The sequence below is a fragment of the Oncorhynchus mykiss genome, chromosome 9, assembly GCF_013265735.2.
Source record: "Oncorhynchus mykiss isolate Arlee chromosome 9, USDA_OmykA_1.1, whole genome shotgun sequence".
NCBI lineage: Eukaryota > Metazoa > Chordata > Actinopteri > Salmoniformes > Salmonidae > Oncorhynchus > Oncorhynchus mykiss.
In genome coordinates, this window is record NC_048573.1 from 17,028,092 (window position 1) to 17,050,327 (window position 22,236).

Genomic DNA, 22,236 nt, shown 5'->3' on the forward strand with positions numbered 1-22,236 from the left:
GCATTTCAAGGTCCTGGAGTGGCCTAGCCAGTCTCCAGATCTAATTTCCATAGAAAATCTTTGGAGGGAGTTGAAAGTCCGTGTTGCCCAGCAACAGCCCCAAAACATCACTGCTCTAGAGGAGATCTGCATGGAGGAATGGGCCAAAATACCAGCAACAGTGTGTGAAAACCTTGTGGAGACTTACAGAAAACGTTTGACCTCTGTCATTGCCAACAAAGGGTATACAACAAAGTATTGAGAAACTTTTGTTATTGACCGAATACTTATTTTCCACCATATTTTGCAAATGAATTAATAAAAAATCCTACAATGTGATTTTCTGGATTTTTTTACTCATTTTGTCTGTCATAGTTGAAGTGTACCTATGATGAAAATTACAGGCCTCTCATCTTTTTAAGTGTGAGAACTTGCACAATTGGTGGCTGACTAAATACTGTTTTGCCCCACTGTATATGAGGAATAATAAAGGGAGAAGATTGCAATCATGATAAAAATAAGCAGCAAATGTCAGAAATGTGCAAGTCGTGATAAAAGTTAACAGTAACATCCATCTACAGACTGTAGCCTTGGATGCAGATGATGCAGAGATATAAGGCCCATCCTATGAACACATCCTGCTCAGCTCACAAGTACTTCCTGGTAGGCAGAAGAGGGCGCTTTTGGGCATCCAACTTTGATCTCGTCGTACAGAGTCTGCGGCTAAATGTGACAGACAACCAAGAAGAAACTGTTTCAGCATCATGAAAGGTAGACCATTTCCAAAGTAGTCTACATGGCCTGCCATTCCCTCATAGACTGTTTTGTTAGATTTTTGCTCAACGATATCAGATATGACCATTCATGTCTCGCTCTCACCTTGTTCAGTCTTGGTTCAGCCAGATCATCCACTGTCCCTCTTGTCTGGAATAAAAACAGAAATAGGTACTTAAACCCATAAACACAATGGATGAACATTGCACAAAACATAAAAATACTGCACATGTGCAGAAAATACACAGCAACAGAAATTACAGTTGGCTACACATACATGGGCTTACACAAATTCAGATACATAACGGCAATGCATACTTACATCTTTATTTATTGTACTGCCCATAACATCCGCATATATTGTCTTGTCATTTTGATGTACTGTGTCTGACAAGAACAAAATATCAACCAATCAGATCGATACTAAACAGGATATCCACAAACATAAACAGGATAAATGAGACACTTATGAGGCTCCTCTCTCTTTTTCCAATTTCCTTAATATTCCAAGGCCAAAAGTCTCTAATTATTCAACATCATAATCATCCTCAGAATACTTGCAGAGCCATCTGAAATGTTAGTTCATAAAGTTGAGGGCCCTGTGCAGTACATACCCGTGTTACGGCTGCCCCTGCAGCAATACACTGCCACCGCTACAATGAGGGTCAACACCACTACAATGCAGATGATACACCACACCAGCCCTGTCAATAATAACACCCATATCAATGTTATGCTATTAGACCATAGAGTATACAGTCACCACCAAAATGATTTGAACTCTTGATAAAGATGAGCAAAAAAAGACTGAAATGAATCATTCAAATACTGAGCTATATTGTATGCTCAAAACTATTTGGGAAATTATATTATTTTATACTAACACATTTGCTCAGTAAACATTTTCTTCTCAAAAAGATAGGTGTCAAAATGATCGACATCCCTGTTTTAAATACTCCAGCACCCTTCCCTTGCGAAGATAACGACACTGAGCCTTTTTTAATAAAACAAAAACAAAATTCTCCCCAATTTCATGATATCCAATTGGTAGTTACAGTCTAGTCCCATCACTGCAACTCCCGTGCGAACTCGGGAGAAGCGAAGGTCGAGACCAAGCCGCACTGCTTCTTGACACACTTGCCCGCTTAACCCGGAATCCAGCCGCACCAATGTGTCAGAGGAAACACTGTACTGTACTGTACTGTGTCAGCGTTTATGCACCCGGCCCACCACAGGAGTTGCTAGAGCGCGATGGGACAAGGACATCCCCTAACCCGGACAACGCTGGGCCAATTGTGTGTCGCCTCATGGGTCGGCTGCGACCTAGCCCGGGATCAAACCGGATCTGTAGTGACGCCTCAAGCACTGCAGTGCCTTAGACTGCTGCGCCACTTGGGAGGCCTCAGATTCATGATATCCTTCGTCTGCGCCTATGGACCGTCCTCTTCAATTCAAACCACAGGTTTTCAATGGGGTTCAGAGACTGAGATGGCCATTGCAAAATGTTGATTTTGTGGTACATGTCCTGGCAGAGGCAACCAGGTTTTAATCATGAAGTACTTTGAAAGGCTGGTTATGGCACACATCAACTCCATCATCCCAGACACCCTAGACCCACTCCAATTTGCAGATCCATAGATGATGCATTCTCAATTGCACTCCGTACTTCTCTCACCCACGTGATTAGTGCATTGGTGATTAGTGCATTAGTGATTAGTGCATTGGGCCAGTAACAGAAAGTTTGCTAGATCGAATCCCCGAGCTGAAAATGTAAAAATCGGTCATTCTTTCCCCGAAAGAAGGTAACCCACTGTTCCTAGACCGTCATTGTAAATAAGAATTTGTTCTTAACGTATTTGCCTCGTTAAAATTAGGTAAAATAAAAAATAACACCTACAGTACCAGAAAAAAGTTCACACCTGTTTTTTCAGTGAGGGATAAAACACCAAAAACAAACCAGGCTACGGCATGAAACTGTGTTCCAATGTATTATTTCTCCTAACTGTTATTTTACTTATTTCTTCTGTCCTCAATAATTCATTTCCTTTCTGTGCACTAGTACCAGTCAAAAGTTTAGACACACCTACACCTCCTCATTCAAGGGTTTTTCTTTATTTGTACTATTTTCTTAAATTGTAGAATAATAGTGAAGACATTAAAACCATGAAATAACACATATGGAATCATGTTTTTAAACAAAATCAAAATATATTTTATATTTGAGATTCTTCAAAGTAGCCGCCCTTTGCCTTGATGACAGCTTTGCAAACTCTTGGCATTCTCTCAACCAGCTTCATGAGGTAGTCACCTGGAATGCATTTCAATTAACAGGAGTGCCTTGTTAAAAGTTAATTTGTGGAATTTCTTTCATTCTTAATGCGTTTGAGCCCATCAGTTGTGTTGTGACAAGGTAGGGATGGTATACAAAAGATGGCTCTATTTGGTAAAAGACCAAGTCCATATTATGGCAAGAACAGCTCAAATAAACAAAGAGAAACAACAGTCCATTACTTTAAGACATGAAGGTCAGTCAATCCGGAAAATGTCAAGAACTTTGAAAGTTTCTTCAAGTGCAGTCATAAAAACTGGCTCTCATGAGGACTGCCACAGGAAAGGAAGACCCAGCGTTACCTCTGCTGCAGAGGATAAGTTCATTAGAGTTAACTGCAGCTCAGATTGCAGCCCAAATAAATGCTTCACTGAGTTCAGACATCTCAACATCAACTGTTCAGATGAGACTGCATGAATCTGGCCTTCATGGTCAAATTGCTGCAAAGAAACAACTAATAAACAACACCAATAAGAAGAGACTTATTTTTACCCCCCCAATTTGTAGTTACAGTCCTGTCCCATCGCTACAACTCCCGTAAGGGCTCAGGAGATGGGAGAGGGTCGAGAGCCATGTGTCCTCCGAAACACAACTCAGCATAGCCGCACTGCTTCTTGACACAACGTCCCCTTAACCCGGAAGCCAGCCGCACCAATGTGTTGGAGGAAATGCCGTACACCTGGCAACCATGTCAGCATGGATTGCACTCAGCCCACCACAGGAGTCGCTAGTGCACGATGGGACAGTAATATCTCTGCCAGACAAACCCTCCCCTAACCCGGACATCCCAAGGGTCTGGACTCTGACCAGGTTTTCTAGTGGCACAGTTAGCACTGCGATGCAGTGCCTTAGACCACTGCGCCACTCAGGAGGCCCTTAGATTTGCTTGGGCCAACAAACATGAGAAATCTGACCTTTTGTCTGATGAGTCAAAATTTGAGATTTTTGGTTCCAACCGCCGTGTCTTCATGAGACACAGAGTAGGTGAACGGATGATCTCTGCATGTGTGGTTCCCACTGTGAAACATGGATGTGGAGGTGTGATGGTGTGGCGGTGCTTTGCTGGTGACACTGTCAGTGATTTATTTAGAATTCAAGGCACACTTAACCAACATGGCTACCACAGCATTCTGCAGCGAAACGCCATCAGATCTGGTTTGCGCTTAGTGTGACTATCATTTGTTTTCAACAGGACATTGACCCAACACGCCTCCAGGCTGTGTAAGGACTATTTGACCAAGAAGGAGAGTGATGGAGTGCTGCATCAGATGACCTGGCCTCCACAATCACCTGACCTCAATCCAATTGAGATGGTGTGGAATGAGTTGGACCGCAGAGTGAAGGAAAAGCAGCCAACAAGTGCTCAGCATATGTGGGTACTCCCTCAAGACTGTTGAAAAGCATTCCTCACGAAGCTGGTTGAGAGAATGCAAATTGTGCAAAGCTGCCATCCAGGCAAAGGGTGGCAACTTTGAAGAATCTCAAATATAAAATATATTTTGATTTCTTTAACACTTTTTTTGGTTACTACATGATTCCATGTGTTATTTCATAGTTTTGATGTCTTCACTGTTATTCTACAATGTAGAAAATAGTAAAAATAAAGAAAAAAACTTGAATGTGTAGGTGTGTCCAAACTTTTGGCTGGTACTGTAGATAAAACAAATACCTATGTGAGAATGTTGTTCACACCATAGTCCCCTCCAAGATCATCACAGAACTTTTAACCCTGGAACTTAACCTCCCTCTGCAACTGGATCATGGACTTCCTGACAGGCCAACCCCAGGTGGTAAGGGTAGGCAACATTACATCATCGCAAAGGAGGGTGCAGGAGTATTGAAAAAAGGGGTGCCAATAATGTTGGCACCTACAGTATCTTTTTGAGAAAATAAATGATTAATTGTTAAACAAAATCTCTTTCTCTGAGCCTTTGTGTTTTTTTGAGCATACACTATATGCTCAGTATTTATCATCTTTATCAAGGGAGCCAATACTTTTGGAGGTGACTGTATATTAAGCTCTAAAACATGTCTAACAGAATATTAAGAGAATATTACATTATATTTGATAAGATAAGCTTATCAGCACACTGAAAAGTGTATGGAGTGGATTATTATTATATCTAGTTACCTGGGATGGTTGTGTCATTACTACACTTTACTGTTGTAGAGGCAGATTTCTCACTGACTGTGTTGGAGGCAGTGCAGGTTACACTGATGTCTCCGTCTGCTGGTGACAGAGAGAAGTGTATCTGCTGGTCGTCCCTGTATGTTTCCTTCCCTCTCTCCCAGGTGTAGGAGATGTTGGAGCAGACTGAAACGTTGCACATCAACCACACTGAACAGGACTGGTTGGCCAACAGCGTGATCTCCTTCTGGATCACCACCATGGATATAGGCTCTGATCAACCAGGAGAGAGAAAAAGAGAGTTGTAAAATCATTCTCCAACGTCTAACAAATGATTAAATGTAAAATGTTGTCAATAACACTACAGTCATAGACAATTAAATCAAACTATGAGAAAAAAGCTGATAACTGCCTATCGTGGACTTTCGTGCAGCAAACTCACCCTGTACTGTTAGTCTGTATGTAGTAGTCAACTCTTCCCAATTTTTCTCATAGGTTGCAATGTAAGTTCCTCTGTCTTTTTCACTCAGATTCTTAATGCACAGAGAGTAGTTCAGTGGATTATACTCCACTTTCTCCTGGTATTTAGGAGAGACCTTTCTGTCAGAAACTATTATGGTACTATTGACCTTCCAACTTTGTCTTCCAGGCTCCTGCGGTGGTTCTGATACAGCCAGGCACACCAAACCCCCCCTCAATCCATACAGGTCCTTCGGAGGGACTTCAGCCCAGATCCCTAAACAGAGAGGAATAGTTTGCACCTGTTCTTTCAGCGAGGGATAAAACACCAAAAACAAACCAGGCTACGACATGAAACTGTGTTCCAATGTATTATTTATCCTAACCGTTCTTCTGTCCTCAATAATGAATTTCCTTTCGGTGCACCATTTATTTGTCCATTGAAGACCACTTGAAACCTTTTCAACTATCTTACTATATACGTGTGTGTGTATATATATATATATATATATATATATATATATATATATATTATTATAATCAGTAATGTATCAATGATATTATTATATCAGTACCAGTCAAACGTTTGGACACACCTACTCATTCAAGGGTCTTTCTTTATTTTTACTGTTTTCTACATTGCAGAATAATGGTGAAGACATCAATACTATGGAATCATGTAGTAACCAAAAAAGTGTTACACAAATCAAAAAATATTTTATATTTGAGATTCTTCAAAGTAGCCACCCTTTGCCTTGATGACAGCTTTGCACACTCTTGGCATTCTCTCAACCAGCTTCATGAGGAATGCTTTTCCAACAGTCTTGAAGGAGTTCAAGAGTTCTTTAAGCAAGTCAGAATGAACTGTTTTGCTGCCAGATCAGGCTTTATTGATAGCCAGGTGTAGCGGTGGTAAGGATTCACTCCATGTGTCACGTTGGTATAAAGGACCGGGGGACAGGCTCAGGAATGCGTAATAGGGTTTTTTAATACACCCAAATTACAGCGTGCCATGTAAAGGCACGGGGACGAAGACCAAACAAACACGTATATAAAACACCGGGTTGAGACCCAAACACAAGAGCGAGGAGTACATTGTTATTCAATGTAGACCCGAAAACATCTGCACAATACAAGCGCCACGAAAGCCAAAACAACAAGGCACAGGTTGCTCACAGGACCAACGGACATTGGAACAATAAATCAGTGATGAAATGGGGACCAGGTGTGCGTAATGTCACAGTTCAGTTCCTAGAGGCCGGTGACTTAGACCTCCAAACCTGGTGCATGGAAAAAGCAACAGTAGCGGAGGGATCCGTGACAGTATTCCCCCTCCCCGACGCACCAGTGTGGGTCGATCAGGACCCGTTGCAGCTGTGGAAGTTGCTGCAGCGTTGGAAGGACCAGTTCAGGCGGCGTCAGGACAGACCAGTTGTGGCGGCATAAGAAGGGCCATTCCCGCTGTCTCCCTTAATGGTTGATTATTCTGTCACAGATCCCTCCGGTACTACTGCTCTTTCCGTTCGGAGGTCTACCTCACCGGCCTCTAGGAACCGAACTGTGTCAATACCCACACCTGGTCCCCTTTTCCTGACTGATTTATATTTGTATAAATGTGCCCTTGGGTTCACCATTGGGGCTGTCGATTAATGTTCCAATGTCCGTTGTGCCTGTGAGTACCTGTGCTGTGTTGTTTTGGCTTTTGTGCCGTTTGGATGTGCATATATGATTACGGGTCTCGTCCGTGGTGTATCATTGTGCGCTTGTGTTTTTGGGTCTCGTTCCATGTATGTATTACGGGTCTCGCCCCGTGTATTAATTCAAGGTACTCCTCGCTCTTTTGTTTGGGTTTCAACCCTGTGTTTTGTATACATGTTTGTTTGGTCTTTCTCCCCGTGCCTTTACAAGACAATTTGGGTCAATAAAAAACGCTATTACGCATTCCTTCGCCTGTGTCCTGATCTTTCACACAACGTGACACCATGGTGCTGAAAAGAAGGTTTTGCAGTTGGGACAGGTTAATGTAGGCCCTAACAGTTTGTGGGCACCGTTTGTCACGTTATAGTGCAATTAATGTGTTGTGTTGTGTAGTGGCTTTGCTGGCATGCATACAATTTTAGTTTTTTTTTGTGTTTGCCCGACCAAGATTTACATGCTAAAATTGCCACTGAGTTCAACCTTATTTTAAGTCCACATAGTCCACGGTTCCATACTGCATATATATTTTTAAAGAGTCCATCATGCTAAAAAATTTTTGTAAATAACAAACAAATCCATAATTGTACTGTGTAATGCCGTGCAAATGTGTATCGGGGACTACTTCAGCAGGAGGTCGCCATCACTCAAAGCCACGTTGTAATCTTCGAGCCCATTTGGTTGTTTAGATACAATTTATTGACCACTAGACGAACATTCTGCTTCTCTGCTCGGATCCTTTTGAAAGTGGGATACAGGTCACATTGTCTCTCCTCTATTTCATGGGGAAATTGTTAATTAATAAAGAACGGGGTGTTCTTCAGTTCCCTACCCTGTTGTAACAAGGCAATTTTCATTTTGTAGTGAGTTAGCATAGCTATGATAGGACGGGGACTTCCCTCCCCTCTGTCGCCGAAATGGTGAGCCCTTTGAAAAACAATTGTATCTAACTGTTTTTTGTGAATTGAGTATATAGTATGCTTATTGGTCATAGTATGGATATAGTTAATATGCCAAAAGTTCCCGGATGTTGTACTATTTTCATACTTTTAGGGCCCATAATGCAATTCTTCACAAAATGGACGTGGCTAGTTGAGCAATGTAATAAAGTAATGACTTTTCAAATAAGTTACCTTACACGTTATGTTGGCTGACAATTTGTTAGCTACGCTATCCTTACGAACCGCATAGCATTACAGCAGTATGTACCGGTATGTTAGCTAGTTACCTAACATTAGTTGGATACTAATACATCAAACTCGCCAGGCAGTTTATACTATCTAATTAACTAACCAACGTTTATTGACTTCATTATTCACATCCTTTTTAGCTAAGTGGTATAATCATTGTGCGTTTCAATGGACATTGTTAATTCTGGCTGTTCAATGGACACTGTTAATTCTGGTTAATCTACTTTGATTTCAGAGAACTCTCTTACACCGTTGAATGTGGCCGCTGTCAGCAAACATGGGCAAAAAAAGCACAATAAATTGTTTCCAGCAGCACAGTTACAGTCACCAAAGCTCTGGATAACATGAAAACAGCGCTGCTATGGCGAGTAAAATGGTCAGAGTGAGGTGTTCTCTCATTTGTGTCTGGAAGTAGCGAGCCAACATAAGCCAGTTAGCTTGGGTGCTTGACTGCCATCCTACTCCTCGGCCAGAGTGTCCAGTGTGTGCTCTGAACACTCCCGAGAGCGAAAAGCTTTGAATTTACAATCTGACAACGTTCTGGATTTACGAATGCCCAGAGCGCACTCTGGCACTGCATATTGAATTTACGAACGATTACTGTAATCCATTCCTGTTTTTAAGGCCTCAAACTCCCCTAGTATCCCAGGCAATACATCCAGCTTTTTTAACTGGTCACTCATGCTTATAAGCAATGCTCTATCTTCTGTTGACATAGTTAGAAAACCTCCCCCTCCAATGTTACATTTTAGACTGCGGCTTCCCTTCAGTTTCGCTCGCAGAGCTCGAGGAAAGGTCTTCTCTTGTTCGCTTTGATGTATCTGATAATTTTTCGAGCATATAAAAACGCTGATCAATAAATAGTTCTCAAGATTCTCTATATTATGCAGAATGTTTGTTTCACAGTTATCAATCAGCTGACCCTAAATTGTTATGAATAATTCATGGAACAAGCTCTGCCTACCACGCTATCCCCCATTATCACCTTGTTACTGTAGCTTCATTAACCTCAGGCAATACGAGATTTAACATTCTACAGACATGTCATAGAGGAATTAGCTGCCTGCTATACACTAGCTCAGCAACAGTTTTTTTTTTAACTTGTCGACTGCCTTCCGGCCTTTGAGAAGACTCTCATTGTTAGGGCAACATGAACATCTCGTCATTATATATAGAACTCTGCTCGCCAGACAGACATTTTAAGGTTAAGTTCATCGTTAGAATCTTCGTAGGAGCGTAGTTAAATCTCCGAGCTGTTTCCCAAAATCACCACTATTAACGTTACACTTGAAAACGCTCATAAGCTAACGCCTGCCTCAGACCACCTGTAGAACAGTTAAATGCGTTGTTAGATGCTGTTTTGCCCTCTCGTGTCAGTTTATACACAGAAGGTCTCCGCTAAACATATAATCACGTGGTTTATCCGTCTCTGTGACCACAAATAACTTGACTACAGTTGCCCATTTCTTTGCAATTGATACAACCAAGAGACCTATAAAAACATGCTTCAAATGAAAACCGGGATGACTGCATTAAAACATAAAATGTATAACGTTACTACAGGCCTATTTCAATCATATTGAAATACTTACATTTCACGTTCAAACAACGTAGTTATATGTTGCTACTTGTGGTCTACTGCTGTAATATGTCTGACTATATTTCATGCAGAGCACATCCCCATTTGTCCTTCCAGTCTCCAAAGTGCTTTTTAATTTACCAGAAAATGTTTTTGTTTTTAAATGGTATACATTAGGCCTATTTGTTGTTTTTCTGAACCCACTGCCCGCAAATCTTATCTATGCTTCAGAGCCAAAAAGTTGCAGGTCTTGATTGTTGACCAATGACACCTGATCAGCATTGGCACGCCAAATCGGTCGCGCATATCCAGATTAGTGACCAGAAAAAAATAGTTTCATTTAAACCAGTTTTGCCTGTTAAAAACAGAGAAGACCTACGTTTATCATTCGTATAAAATACTGTTTAGCAATCTACTACTGTCTCATCTTTGCCAGAATTGATTGATCATTTTCATTTTTCATACAGGCGTATTTGACTGGCTACTGGCTAGATGTCTAAAGATAGGCAGCTGTAACATCGCACTGCCTTCAACATTATGGGATGAGGATGAAACATATTCTGTTAAATGTATTATGTTATTTGTGAGGAAGAACAGGGATACCCGACTGGCGACGACCACTCTGCAGGCAGGCTGCCCTCCAAAGTGATGGGGAGGTGCAGACATAATATGCTTTCCATCCGATCCTGCAACCTCAGCTACAGGTTGGTTTCTTTCTCTGGACGCCAGAGAAGTGACATGATAGCCGATATCGCTAGTTGATATTGGCTGCTAACACGAATGACTTTCATCTCCAAATGCAGGTGTAACCTGCAGTATTTCTGTAGTCTACTGCCTTTTGAAAAAAATGCATCACCATTTATGGCTGTAATGACAGACTACATGTATTTGTGCAGCGACTGTGAGCGCATGTTCGGGTGTGTACACGTGCGTACGCATGGTCGCAAGTTTTGTACCACACATTTTGGGGGTCCATTGGTCAAAAAAGTTTAAAAACCACTGGGATACATAATAGTGGCAACAAATGGAGTTCGGTTCAAAATAATAATGGTAGGCTACCGTATTTCTTACAATCTATTTTGACTGGAATTGTGTTAGTCATTGTTATTAAGTGCAGCATTTTTGCAAGTTCAAAATAGTTTTGCAAAATACTTTACTCATCAGATGTTGCTGCATTCCCCTCTTCTTGATAATTTTTTCTCAATGAGTATGTGTCCCAGGATTTTTATTTTTTGAGGGGTGCATTTTCATTGGGTAAGCATTATAATACATCTTTGCCGCCTCAATATTAGCTGCCGTAGGTGGTAATATCTGTCTAGGAGCTGATCCATCATCAGTATTGTGAAATAATTATATTAGAAAGGTAATATTTGAATGGAGAAAGTTGATCAGAGCAGTGCTGGCTTTCTTCCGTTTGGAAAACGCGTTACATCTTCGTCAATTGCAGGAAATGGTTAGGGTGAGGGGGTGTAGCTCTATTTTAAGGTGTGAGCATAGAGATGTATAGAGATCGCAACGTTGTATCCCTTCCATTATGGCGTCTGTGTGTGCTCGGGCAGCGCCATTGAGGCCATCTCCATTTTGAAGTCGTCAATCTTCTTCTTCTACTACTTCTATGAGTTGGTAAATAAACTGAAAGCGTGTTTAGTGCCACCTGGAGTGTTTGAACAGGTATAAAGACACATTTTAAATTTTACTGCCACCTGCAGTTATGGAATGTTTGAGTATAATTCATTGGCTGATCCCAAATGATGATCTGATGTAGTTATGTGATCTTTCCTTAACCCATAGGAAGTCCCACCCAGTTGACTACTGCAAAATGGTAAAAGTCCTCAATGGCGCTGCCCATGCTAAAACTTGCTCATGAGTCCTCTATACATCTCTATGTGTGTGAGAGTGATTGTGACAAGAACTGAAATCCACTTCCTGTTGACAGAGTTTCTGTGCTGAGAAGTGTTTGAAGTTTTTAGGTGTGAAGGTGATCTGTATCTGAATCACTATTTCTATGGCAAGAAAGAATCAACTTCAGGCCCACATTTATAATAACATAGAAATGGAACTGAATCATGTCCAAAGGCTTTTTTTTGGTGTCTCAGGGGTAGATTTTTAAAATAAAAAAGTATCATTTCGTTTTTTAAATGTTATATTAAATGGCAAATCCACCACTTTTTTAAATCCTAATTTTCATAATCTGTAGCACAATACCAGTGTCTACATATGTAAAAACGGTCACATTTGTACGTTTTGTAGAAAGGGAGCAAGAAAATAGAAAGTTGTTTCAGGTTTTCAAAATATATTTACAATGGAAAAAAATATAAACGCAACATGTAAAGTATTGGTCCCATGCTTCATGAGTTGAAATAAAAGATCCCAGACATTTTCCATATGCACAAAAAGCTTATTTCTCTCAAATATTGTGCACAGATCTGTTTACATCCCTGATAGTGAGAATTTCTCCTTAGCCAAGATAATCCATCCACCTGACAGGTGTGGCATATCAAGAAGCTGATTAAACAGCATGCTCATTACACAGGTGCACCTTGTACTGGGGATAATAAAAGGCCACACTAAAATGTGCAGTTTTGTCACACAATGTCACAGATGTCTCATGTTTTGAGGGAGTGTGCAATTGACATGCTGACTGCAAGAATCTCCACCAGAGCTGTTGCCAGAGAATTTAATGTACATTTCTCTACCATAAGCCGCCTCCAACACCGTCTTAAAGAATTTGGCAGTTCATCCAACCGCCAATAAAATCACAGACGAGTGGTCGTGTGGGCGAGCTGTTTGCTGACATCAACGTTGTGAACAGAGTGCTCCATGGTGGTGGTATGGTTATGGTATAGGCAGGCAGGCATGAGCTACGGACAATAACCAAAATGTCATTTTATCGATTGCAATTTAAATGTACAGAGATACCGTGACGAGATCCTGAGGCCCATTGTCATGCCATTTATCCGCCGCCATCACATCATGTTTCAGAATGATAATGAACGGTCCCATGTCTCAAGGATCTGTGCACAAGTCAGGAAGCTGAAAATGTCTCAGTTCTTCCATGGCCTGCATACTCACCAGACATGTCACCCAATGAGCATGTTTGGGATGCTCCAGATCAACGTGTATGACAGCGTGCTCCAGTTCTCTCCAATATCCAGTAACTTCGCACAGCCATTGAAGAGGAGTGGGACAACATTCCACAGGCCACAATCAACAGCCTGATTAACTCTATGCGAGGAAGATGTGTCGTGCTGCATGAGGCAAAGGTTGGTCACACCAAATACTGACTGGTTTCCTGATCGACGCCCCTACTTTTTTTAAAGCGATCTATGACCAACAGATGCATATCTGTAGCAATGTGAAATCCATAGATTAGGGCCTAATAAATGTATTTCAATTGACTGATTACCTTAAATGAACTGTTACTCAATAAAATAGTTTTAATTGTTGCATGTTGGTTCAGTATAGCTAGTTTTTTAAACTATTTTTCCCCTAAAGCATTTAATGTCTGGATTTCACTGTTTTGCACTGTTTCACGCCCAGACTTGTGATATTCTGCTATATATTATACTTAGAAAATTGTGTTCATTTGTAATGATTTAATACAGCTGTTTAAAAAAAAGATTCAGCCTGAAATGCCCGAATGAGCGTTCAACTCAATGCATCGCCAATGAGTACTGATGGAAAATGTCATCAAAAGTGCATTGCAGTGGTTTGGAAATATCCATTTGCGATCAAGCTTTAACTTCCTGACTGATGTCTTGAGATGTTGCTTTAATATATCCACATAATTTCCCCTCCTCATGATGCCATCTATTTTGTGAAGTGCACCAGTCCCCCCTGCAAAGCACCCCCACAACATGATGCTGCCACCCCTGTGCTTCATGGTTGGGATGGTGTTCTTTGGTTGGCAAGCCTCTCACCTTTTCCTCCAAACATAACGATGGTCATTATGGCCAAACAGTTCTATTTTTGTTTCATCAGACCAGAAGACATTTCTCCAAAAAGTACGATCTTTGTCCCCATGTGCAGTTGCAAACCGTAGTCTGGCTTTTTTATGGCAGTTTTGGAGCAGTGGCTTCTTCCTTGCTGAGTGGCCTTTCAGGTTATGTCGATATAGGACTCGTTTTACTGTGGATATAGATACTTTTGTACCCGTTTCCTCCAACATCTTCACAAGGTCCTTTGCTGTTGTTCTGGGATTGATTTGGACTTTTTGCACCAAAGTACGTTAATCTCTAGGAGACAGAACGCGTCTCCTTCCTGAGCGGTATGACGACTGCGTGGTCCCATGTTGTTTATACTTGCGTACTATTGTTTGTACAGCTAAACGTGGTACCTTCAGGCGTTTGGAAATTGCTCCCAACGATGAACCAGACTTGTGGAGGTCTACAATTGTTCTTCTGAGGTCTTGGCTGATTTCTTTTGATTTTCCCATGATGTCAACCAAAGAGGCACTGAGTTTGAAGGTAGGCCTTGAAATACATCCACAGGTACACCTCCAATTAACTCAAATGATGTCATTCAGCCTATCAGAAGCTTCTAAAGCCATGCCATCCTTTTCTGGAATTTTCCAAGCTGTTTAAAGGCACAGTCAACTTAGTGTATGTAAACTTCTGACCCACTGGAAATGTGATACTGAATCTGTCTGTAAACAATTTTTGGAAAAATTACTTGTGTCATGCACAAAGTAGATGTCCTAACCGACTTGCCAAAACTATAGTTTGTTAACAATACATTTGTGGAGTGGTTGAAAAACGAGTTTTAATGACTCCAACATAAGTGTATGTAAACTTCCAACTTCAATTGTAGATATTACCTGAATGACCTTGACTGACTTCCCCTGCACATTGACTCGGTACTCTTGAATATAGCCTTGTTATTGTTATTTTATCTTGTTACGATTTTTCCTTTAGTTTATTTAGCCAATATTTTCTTACTTATTTGTTTAAAACTCTGCATTGTTGATTAAGCACTTGTAAATAAACATTTCACGTTAAGGTGTTCGACGCGTGTGACAAATACATTTTTATTTGATTTGATTCGAAAAGCTATTGGCCCAACCACACCAGCACAGACCGAATGTGTTTCATGAAAAAAAAACATACATGTTTATCTGAATATAGGCAGAGGTGTTATCACACAGTAATAAAGTAAGCGTTTTGAGGTATACAACCCATCACTGACAAGGCATTCCACATTCAACACACACTATTCAAAAACCAACAAGGAAGGTAGAGAAAGCTAACTGCATTCATAACTTTATCATACACATGTTATACATACTGTAAAAAACATGAGGAGGAGAAAGTAAATAATCCACACAAAACGTACCATGGTGGAGGATAGAGAGTAGGAGTATTCCCTGTTTGGAGAAGCACGAGAGGGGACCACCAGACATCTCTGTTAGGAGTTGTGTCTGTTTCCTCTGGCTGTACGTCCTCCTCATCTATCTCTGACTGGTAGATAGCTAGACTCACCAAAACACACAGAGAAGAGAGAGAGACATCATTTGATGAGGGCTGCGGTTCTAGAAAAGACTTCCGGTATGTTAGTTGAAAAGCAAGTTACATTCTATAGTCGTTCTCTGAAAAAAAACCTTCACTCAGCTGCAGAGTTATAGACGATGAGGAGTGGGCATGTTTTGGGTCTGTCACTGTGTTCATCAGTCTGATACTGGTGGTTTTTGGAGTGTTTCCTAGTTGCTGGTTGTGTGGTTAATGGTCATGTTATTTTACAGGTAACAATATTTTTGGAACTTTATGAGCAGACCACTTCGGAGAAGAGAAAGAGAACGGAGGGAAAGAGAGACAGAGAGGGTGAGAGGAGGGAGAGAGAGAGAAGGGAGAGAGAGAGAAGGGGGAGAGAGAGAAGGAAGAGAGAGAGGAGAGAGAGAGGGACAGAGAGGAGAGAGAGAGATGAGGGAGGGAGAGAGAGAAAGAAAGAAAGAAAGAGAGAAAAGGGAGATATAGTGAGAGAGAGAGAGAGCTAAAGAGTGAGAGAGAGAGAGAGAGATTGAGTGAGCATAGCCTTGCTATTGAGAGAAGCCGCCAAAGGCAGACGTGTCTCTCAAGAGAAGATAGTCTTATGTGCACACTGCCCACAAAATGAGGTGGACACCGAGCTGCACTTCCTATCCTCCTGCCAAATGTATGACCATATTCGAGACAGATATTTCCCTCAGATTACACAGACCCAAAAAGAACAAATCCAATTTTGATAAACTCCCAAATCTATTGGCTGAAATACCAGTGTACCATCACAGCAGCAACATTTGTGACTTGTTGCCACAAACACAATTGTAAATTCAGCCCGTATTTATGTTTATCTATTTGCACATCATTACAACATTGTATATAGTCATAATATGTATATTGTCTTGGAACTTTTTGTGTGTAATGTCTAAATTGATTTATTTCACTTGCTTTGGCAATGTAAACATATGTTTCCCATGCCTATAAAGCCCTTTGAATTGAATTGAAGTGAGAGAGAGAGACTTAGAGACAGAGACAGAGGATGTGATAATACAGTGTGTGGTTCCTCATATTGGCCTCATATGCCTGCAGAAGGGTTTGCATGAGCTATCCTGCATACTCATGGTACATGAAAAACCCGCCCACTTGCTTCCACCCACCCATGTGTTTTCAGGAGGAAGTGGTTTCGAGGTTACTTACAATGGCCCCCCTTCTACGTTTCAATTAACATGTTGTTGTGATGTAACTTCCTGTGACTGGTAGTCTCCATGGCGACCGGCTTCTGATTCTCAGGAGCAGTGACCTTAGAGATTTTATTACATTTCTGGAGGGGCTATGTCATGGACACTTAAAATTCCAAAATGGGGTAAAGATGGCAGCCATATTATTCAGGGAGAAATCCAAACCAGTCTAATTGAAATGAATGACAGAATAGGCAGAATCCTGATTTTACTTATGCAGGAAAATAAAAGTAAAGCATGTAATATATCAGAAATTGTGTAATACAATTATTGTCGACCTAAATATTTGTCAAATAATTATAAATATACTTTATATACCAATTCGCTGTATAAGTAGCCTCCAAAATATACACAGAGTATACAAAACATTAAGAACACCTGCTCTTTCCATGACATAGACTGACCAGGTGAATCAAGGTGAAAGCTATCATCCCTCATGTCACTTGTTACTTCGATCATGTCACTTCGATCAGTGTAGATGAAGGTGAAGGTTAAAGAAGGATTATTAAGCCTTGACACAATTGAGACATGGATTGAGGTGAACGGCCAAGACAAAATATATATATATATATATATATATATATATATATATATATTTTTTTTTTTTCTCTCCAATTTCATGGTATCCAATTGGTAGTAGTTACAGTCTTGTCTCATCGCTGCAACTCCCGTACAGACTCAGGAGAGGCACGCGTCATCCGAAACACAACCCAACCAAGCCGCACTGCTTCTTGACACAACGTACATCCAATCCGGAAGCCAGACACACCAATGTGTCAGAGGAAACACAGTACACCTGGCGACCTGGTCAGCGTGCACTTCGCCCAGCCCGCCAGTGCACAAAGAGACAAGGATATCCCTGCCGGCCAAACCCTCCCTAACCTGGATGATGCTGGGCCAATTGAGCGCCGCCCCATGGGCCTCCCGGTCGCGGACGGCTGCGATAGAGCTTGGGATCGAACCCAGAATCTCTAGTGGCACAGCTAGCACTGTGATGCAGTGCCTTAGACCACTGCACCACCCGGGAGGCCGCAAGACAAAATATTGAAGTGCCTTTAAATAGGGTATGGTAGTAGATGCCAAGCGTGTCAAGAACTTCAACGCTCCTGGGTTTTTCACGCTTAACAGATTCACGTGTGTATCAAGAATGTTCCACCACCCAAAGGACATCCAGCCAACTTGAGTCAACATGAGCCAGCATCCCTGAGGAATGCTTTCGACACCTTGTGGAGTACATGCCCAGACGAATGGAGGCTGTTCTGAAGGCAAACCGGGGGGGGGGGGGTGTGCAACTCAAGATTAGGAAGGTGTTCCTAATGTATGCTCAGTGTATGTGAACCAAAAATGTCAATTCATGTATTATTGGAAAGCTGTCATGCTATTATGATACAATATCTTTCACGGTCGTTATAATGAGGAGACCAAGGCGCAGAGTGGTAAGCGTGCACAGTTATTTAATAAAGAATGAACACTGAACAAAACTAACAAAAACAACAAAATGAACCGTGAAGCAAATATGGCTAGTGCAGAACAGGCAACTAGACATAGAATAACAACCCACAAAATACCCAAGGAATATGGCTACTTAAATATGGTCCCTAATCAGAGACAACTATTAACAGCTGCCTCTGATTGAGAACCAATCTAGGCAACCATAGACATATAAACACCTAACTTACAAAAAAACCCAAGACATACAAAACCCTCTAGACAATACAAAACTAAACAAACCACCCTCGTCACACCCTGACCTAACAGAAATCATAAAGAAAACAACGATAACTAAGGTCAGGGCGTGACAGTACCCCCAACCCCCAAAGGTGCGGACTCCCGGCCGCAAACCTAAACCTATATGGGAGGGTCTGGGTGGGCATCTAACTTCGGTGGCGGCTCTGGTTCTGGACGCCGCCACCCTTCTTTACACTGATCCCTCCGCCCTTGTAGCACTGACCTGTGGATCTTCGCCGGAGGCTCTGGACTGCAGATCCTCACCATAGGCTCCGGACTGTGGCCCGTCGCTGGAGGCTCCGAACTGTGGCCCGTCGATGGAGGCTCCGGACTGGGGATCGTCGATGGAGGCTCAGGGACTGTGGCCCGTCGCTGGAATCTCCGGACTGTGGCCCGTTGCTGGAGGTTCCGGACTGTGGCCCGTCGCTGGGGGTTCCGGACTGTGGCCCGTCGTTGGAGGCTCCGGACTGTGGCCCATCGCTGGAGGTTCCGGACTGTGGCCCGTCGTTGGAGGCTCCGGTCTGTGGCCCGTCGTTGGAGGTTCCGAACTGTGGCCCGTCGTTGGAGGTTCCGGACTGTGGCCCGCCCGTCGTTGGAGGCTCCGGACTGTGGAACTTCGCTGGATGTTCCGGTCTGTGAACTGTCACCAGAAGCTCTGGACTGGGTACTGTCGCCGGATGCTCTGGACTGGGTACTGTCACCGGACGCTCTGGACTGCCGAGGCGCACTGTAGGCCTGGTACGTGGTGCCGGCACTGGTGGTACCGGGCTGGTAACACGCACCTCAGGGCGAGTGCGGGGAGCAGGCACAGGACGTACTGGACTGTGGAGGCGCACTGGAGGTCTGGAGTATAGAGCTAACACAACCTGTCCTGGCTGGATGTTTATTTTCGCCCTGCAAATGGCATCCAGGGCGCTGGCACAGGACACACTGGGCTGTGCACACTCACCGGAGACACAGTGCGCAGAGCCGGTGCAGGATATCCTGGTCCAAGGAGGTATACTGGAGACCAGGAGCACTGCGCCGGCACCTTCCTTCCTGGCAGGATAACTATTCTAGCCCGGTGCGCTCTATTCCAGCTCCTCGCATTGGCCGGGCTAGAATAGTTATCCTGCCAGGAAGGAAGGTGCCGGCTCAGTGCTCCTGAGCCACCGTGCGCTCCACCGCATAACACTGCGCCTGACCAGTTACACACTCCCCACAGTAAGCACGAGGAGTTGGCGCAGGTCTCCAACCTGACTCATGCAATCTCCTCGTGTGCTCCGCCTAAAAATGCTGTGCTGCCTCCGAGAATGTATGTCTGTCTATCTGTCTGTCTGTCCACATAGGTCTAAACACATAGACACATAACCCCCCTAACTGGAACAGTGGTCTTACCAACCATGAGGTGAAATATCAGTCAGAGTCAGACAACCACTAATGTCATTAATCACCTTGACCTTGTCTGTAGGATGAGGAGGCAAATTGCAAGAACTCATAGTCACGCATACTGTACTTAGATTACCAATTCAACACAGTATGGAAACATTCAATATTGTTACCATGTTATATCACATTCTAACTTATGAGTCTGACCTTTGTTTACTTGGAAGACCCCTTTGCAATCATAGGTGTGAATGTGCACATTTACATTTTTCAGTTTATTAAAAACAGTCAAGGCATTTGTGTGTGTTGGTTGTAGAACTACAGTAGTTTAATGTTGAAGTATAGTAAGAGGTCATTACTATCTTAGATGAGGGGGGTTATAAAATGTTGCACATCACTATATTTTTATCAGAGAAAGGATGTCAGTGTCTCAAGTTCTTCATATGTATTTCCGTTAGTATTTCCTGATGTTACAACTGAACTATAACTGATCAACCTAAAGTACTAGTTTGGAGAGTTCTATTGTATTGCATTATATTGTATTGTATTCTAGTACCAGGGGTATTATTTGTGTATTAAAGTCAGTATCCAATGTAATGTCTAACATTTCATTATTGAGTGAGGCTGTCAACAATGTTGTGAGGCTGTCAACAATGTTTCCTTCCTAACACTTTTCCTGTAATGTTGAGGAGACAAGAACTCTATTAGGCTGAAAGGAGAGCTGACCAAAGTAGGTTGGTTGTATGGAACAGTTGACCATGAGGAAAATATCTGTTTACTGTAACAAAGCATTCATTCCATCTGGTGGATAAAATAAAAAGTTTATTAAAAAATCATGATGCAAAGATTCTGTAAAAGTACAGGTTATTAGAAGCAAACATGTACATGTGTCACGCCCTGACCTTAGTATTCTTTGTTTTCTTCATTATTTTGGTTAGGTCAGGGTGTGACATGGGTGATGTATGTGTTTTTGTACTGTCTAGGGTTTTTGTATGTTTATGGGGTTGTTAACCATCTAGGTGTTTATGTATGTCTATGGTTGCCTAGATTGGTTCTCAATTAGAGGCAGCTGTTTATCGTTGTCACTGATTGGGAACCATATTTAGGCAGCTATCTTTTTTTTGGTATTTTGTGGGTTATTTTCTATGTCTAGTTGCCTGTGTCTGCCCTAGTATTATATAGCGTCACGTTTGGTTTGTTGTTTTTGTATAGTTTGTTAAGTGTTCTTCGTCTTCATTAAAATCATGTATTCATCTCACGCTGCGTCTTGGTCTCCTCCATTCAACGAACATGACAGAATTACCCACCATAAAAGGACCAAGCAGCGTGATAAGGAGGAACAGCGCTTTGTGGAATTGTGGACTCGGGACAAAATACTGGACGGTAAAACATCCTGGACCTGGGAGGAGGTAATGGCAGGGGACAAGACCCTGCCATGGAAGCAAGTGGAGAGAGCACAGGAGGAACGGCGACGATATATGGGTACACGGCTAGCACGGAAGCCCGAGAGGCAGCTCCAATAAATGTTTGTACAGTACCATGTCCAGAGCGTCCGGCGACAGTACCATGTCCAGAGCGTCCGGCGACAGTACCCAGTCCAGAGCGTCCGGCGACAGTACCCAGTCCAGAGCGTCCGGCGACAGTACCCAGTCCAGAGCGTCCGGCGACAGTACCCAGTCCAGAGCGTCCGGCGACAGTACCCAGTCCAGAGCGTCCGGCGACAGTACCCAGTCCAGAGCGTCCGGCGACAGTACCCAGTCCAGAGCGTCCGGCGACAGTACCCAGTCCAGAGCGTCCGGCGGTAGTCTACAGACCGGAACCTCCTACGACGGGCCGCAGACCGGAACCTACCACGACGGGTCGCAGTCCGGAACCTACCACGACGGGTCGCAGTCCGGAACCTACCACGACGGGTCGCAGTCCGGAACCTACCACGACGGGTCGCAGTCCGGATCCGCCAGAGTCTCCCTCCGGTTCGGATCCGCCAGAGTCTCCCTCCGGTCCGGATCCGCCAGAATCTCCCTCCAATCCAGAGCCGCCACTCACTCCAGACTCGACCATTAGTCCAGTGGCATCGTCTAGTCCGTGGTCGGCGGTGAGGGTTCCCGCTCCAGAGACATTAAGTAAGTTTGACGAGTCAGAAGTGGAGCGGGATCCACGTCCCGAGCCAGAACCGCCACCGCTGAGTCATGCCCACCCAGACCCTCCCATATAGGTTTAGGTGTGCGGCCGGGAGTCCGCATCTTTGGGGGGGGGGGGGGGGGATACTGTCACGCCCTGACCTTAGTATTCTTTGTT

At 43.0% G+C, this 22,236-nt stretch overlaps 1 protein-coding gene across 3 annotated transcripts; it reads right to left on the reverse strand.

The window, feature by feature from the left end:
- Positions 1-510: 510 nt before the first annotated feature.
- Positions 511-15,632, reverse strand: LOC110531638 (SLAM family member 8). 3 transcript variants are annotated; one of them, XM_021614951.2, is made up of 7 exons: positions 15,465-15,623; positions 5,653-5,946; positions 5,214-5,483; positions 1,368-1,457; positions 1,076-1,134; positions 859-903; positions 511-702 (listed from the first exon to the last, which is right to left on the reverse strand). In XM_021614951.2, the coding sequence occupies exons 1-7, from the start codon at positions 15,577-15,579 to the stop codon at positions 622-624; spliced, it is 954 nt and encodes a 317-aa protein (XP_021470626.2). In that variant the 5' UTR covers positions 15,580-15,623; the 3' UTR covers positions 511-621. The 3 variants fall into 3 exon arrangements, with proteins under 3 accessions (XP_021470626.2, XP_021470625.2, XP_021470627.2); XM_021614950.2 differs by having other exon boundaries at positions 1,076-1,140; positions 15,465-15,621; XM_021614952.2 differs by lacking the exon at positions 5,653-5,946 and having other exon boundaries at positions 1,076-1,140; positions 15,465-15,632.
- Positions 15,633-22,236: the final 6,604 nt, after the last annotated feature.

Coding starts and splice junctions, on each gene's coding strand:
- LOC110531638 (XM_021614950.2), bottom strand. CDS start 15,579: ATGAGGAGGACGTACAGCCAGAGGAAACAGACACAACTCCTAACAGAG. Junction 5,484..5,652: donor ATACAGACTAACAGTACAGG/GTGAGTTTGCTG, acceptor CTGGTTGATCAG/AGCCTATATCCATGGTGGTG. Junction 904..1,075: donor GCAGTACAATAAATAAAGAT/GTAAGTATGCAT, acceptor TTTTTATTCCAG/ACAAGAGGGACAGTGGATGA.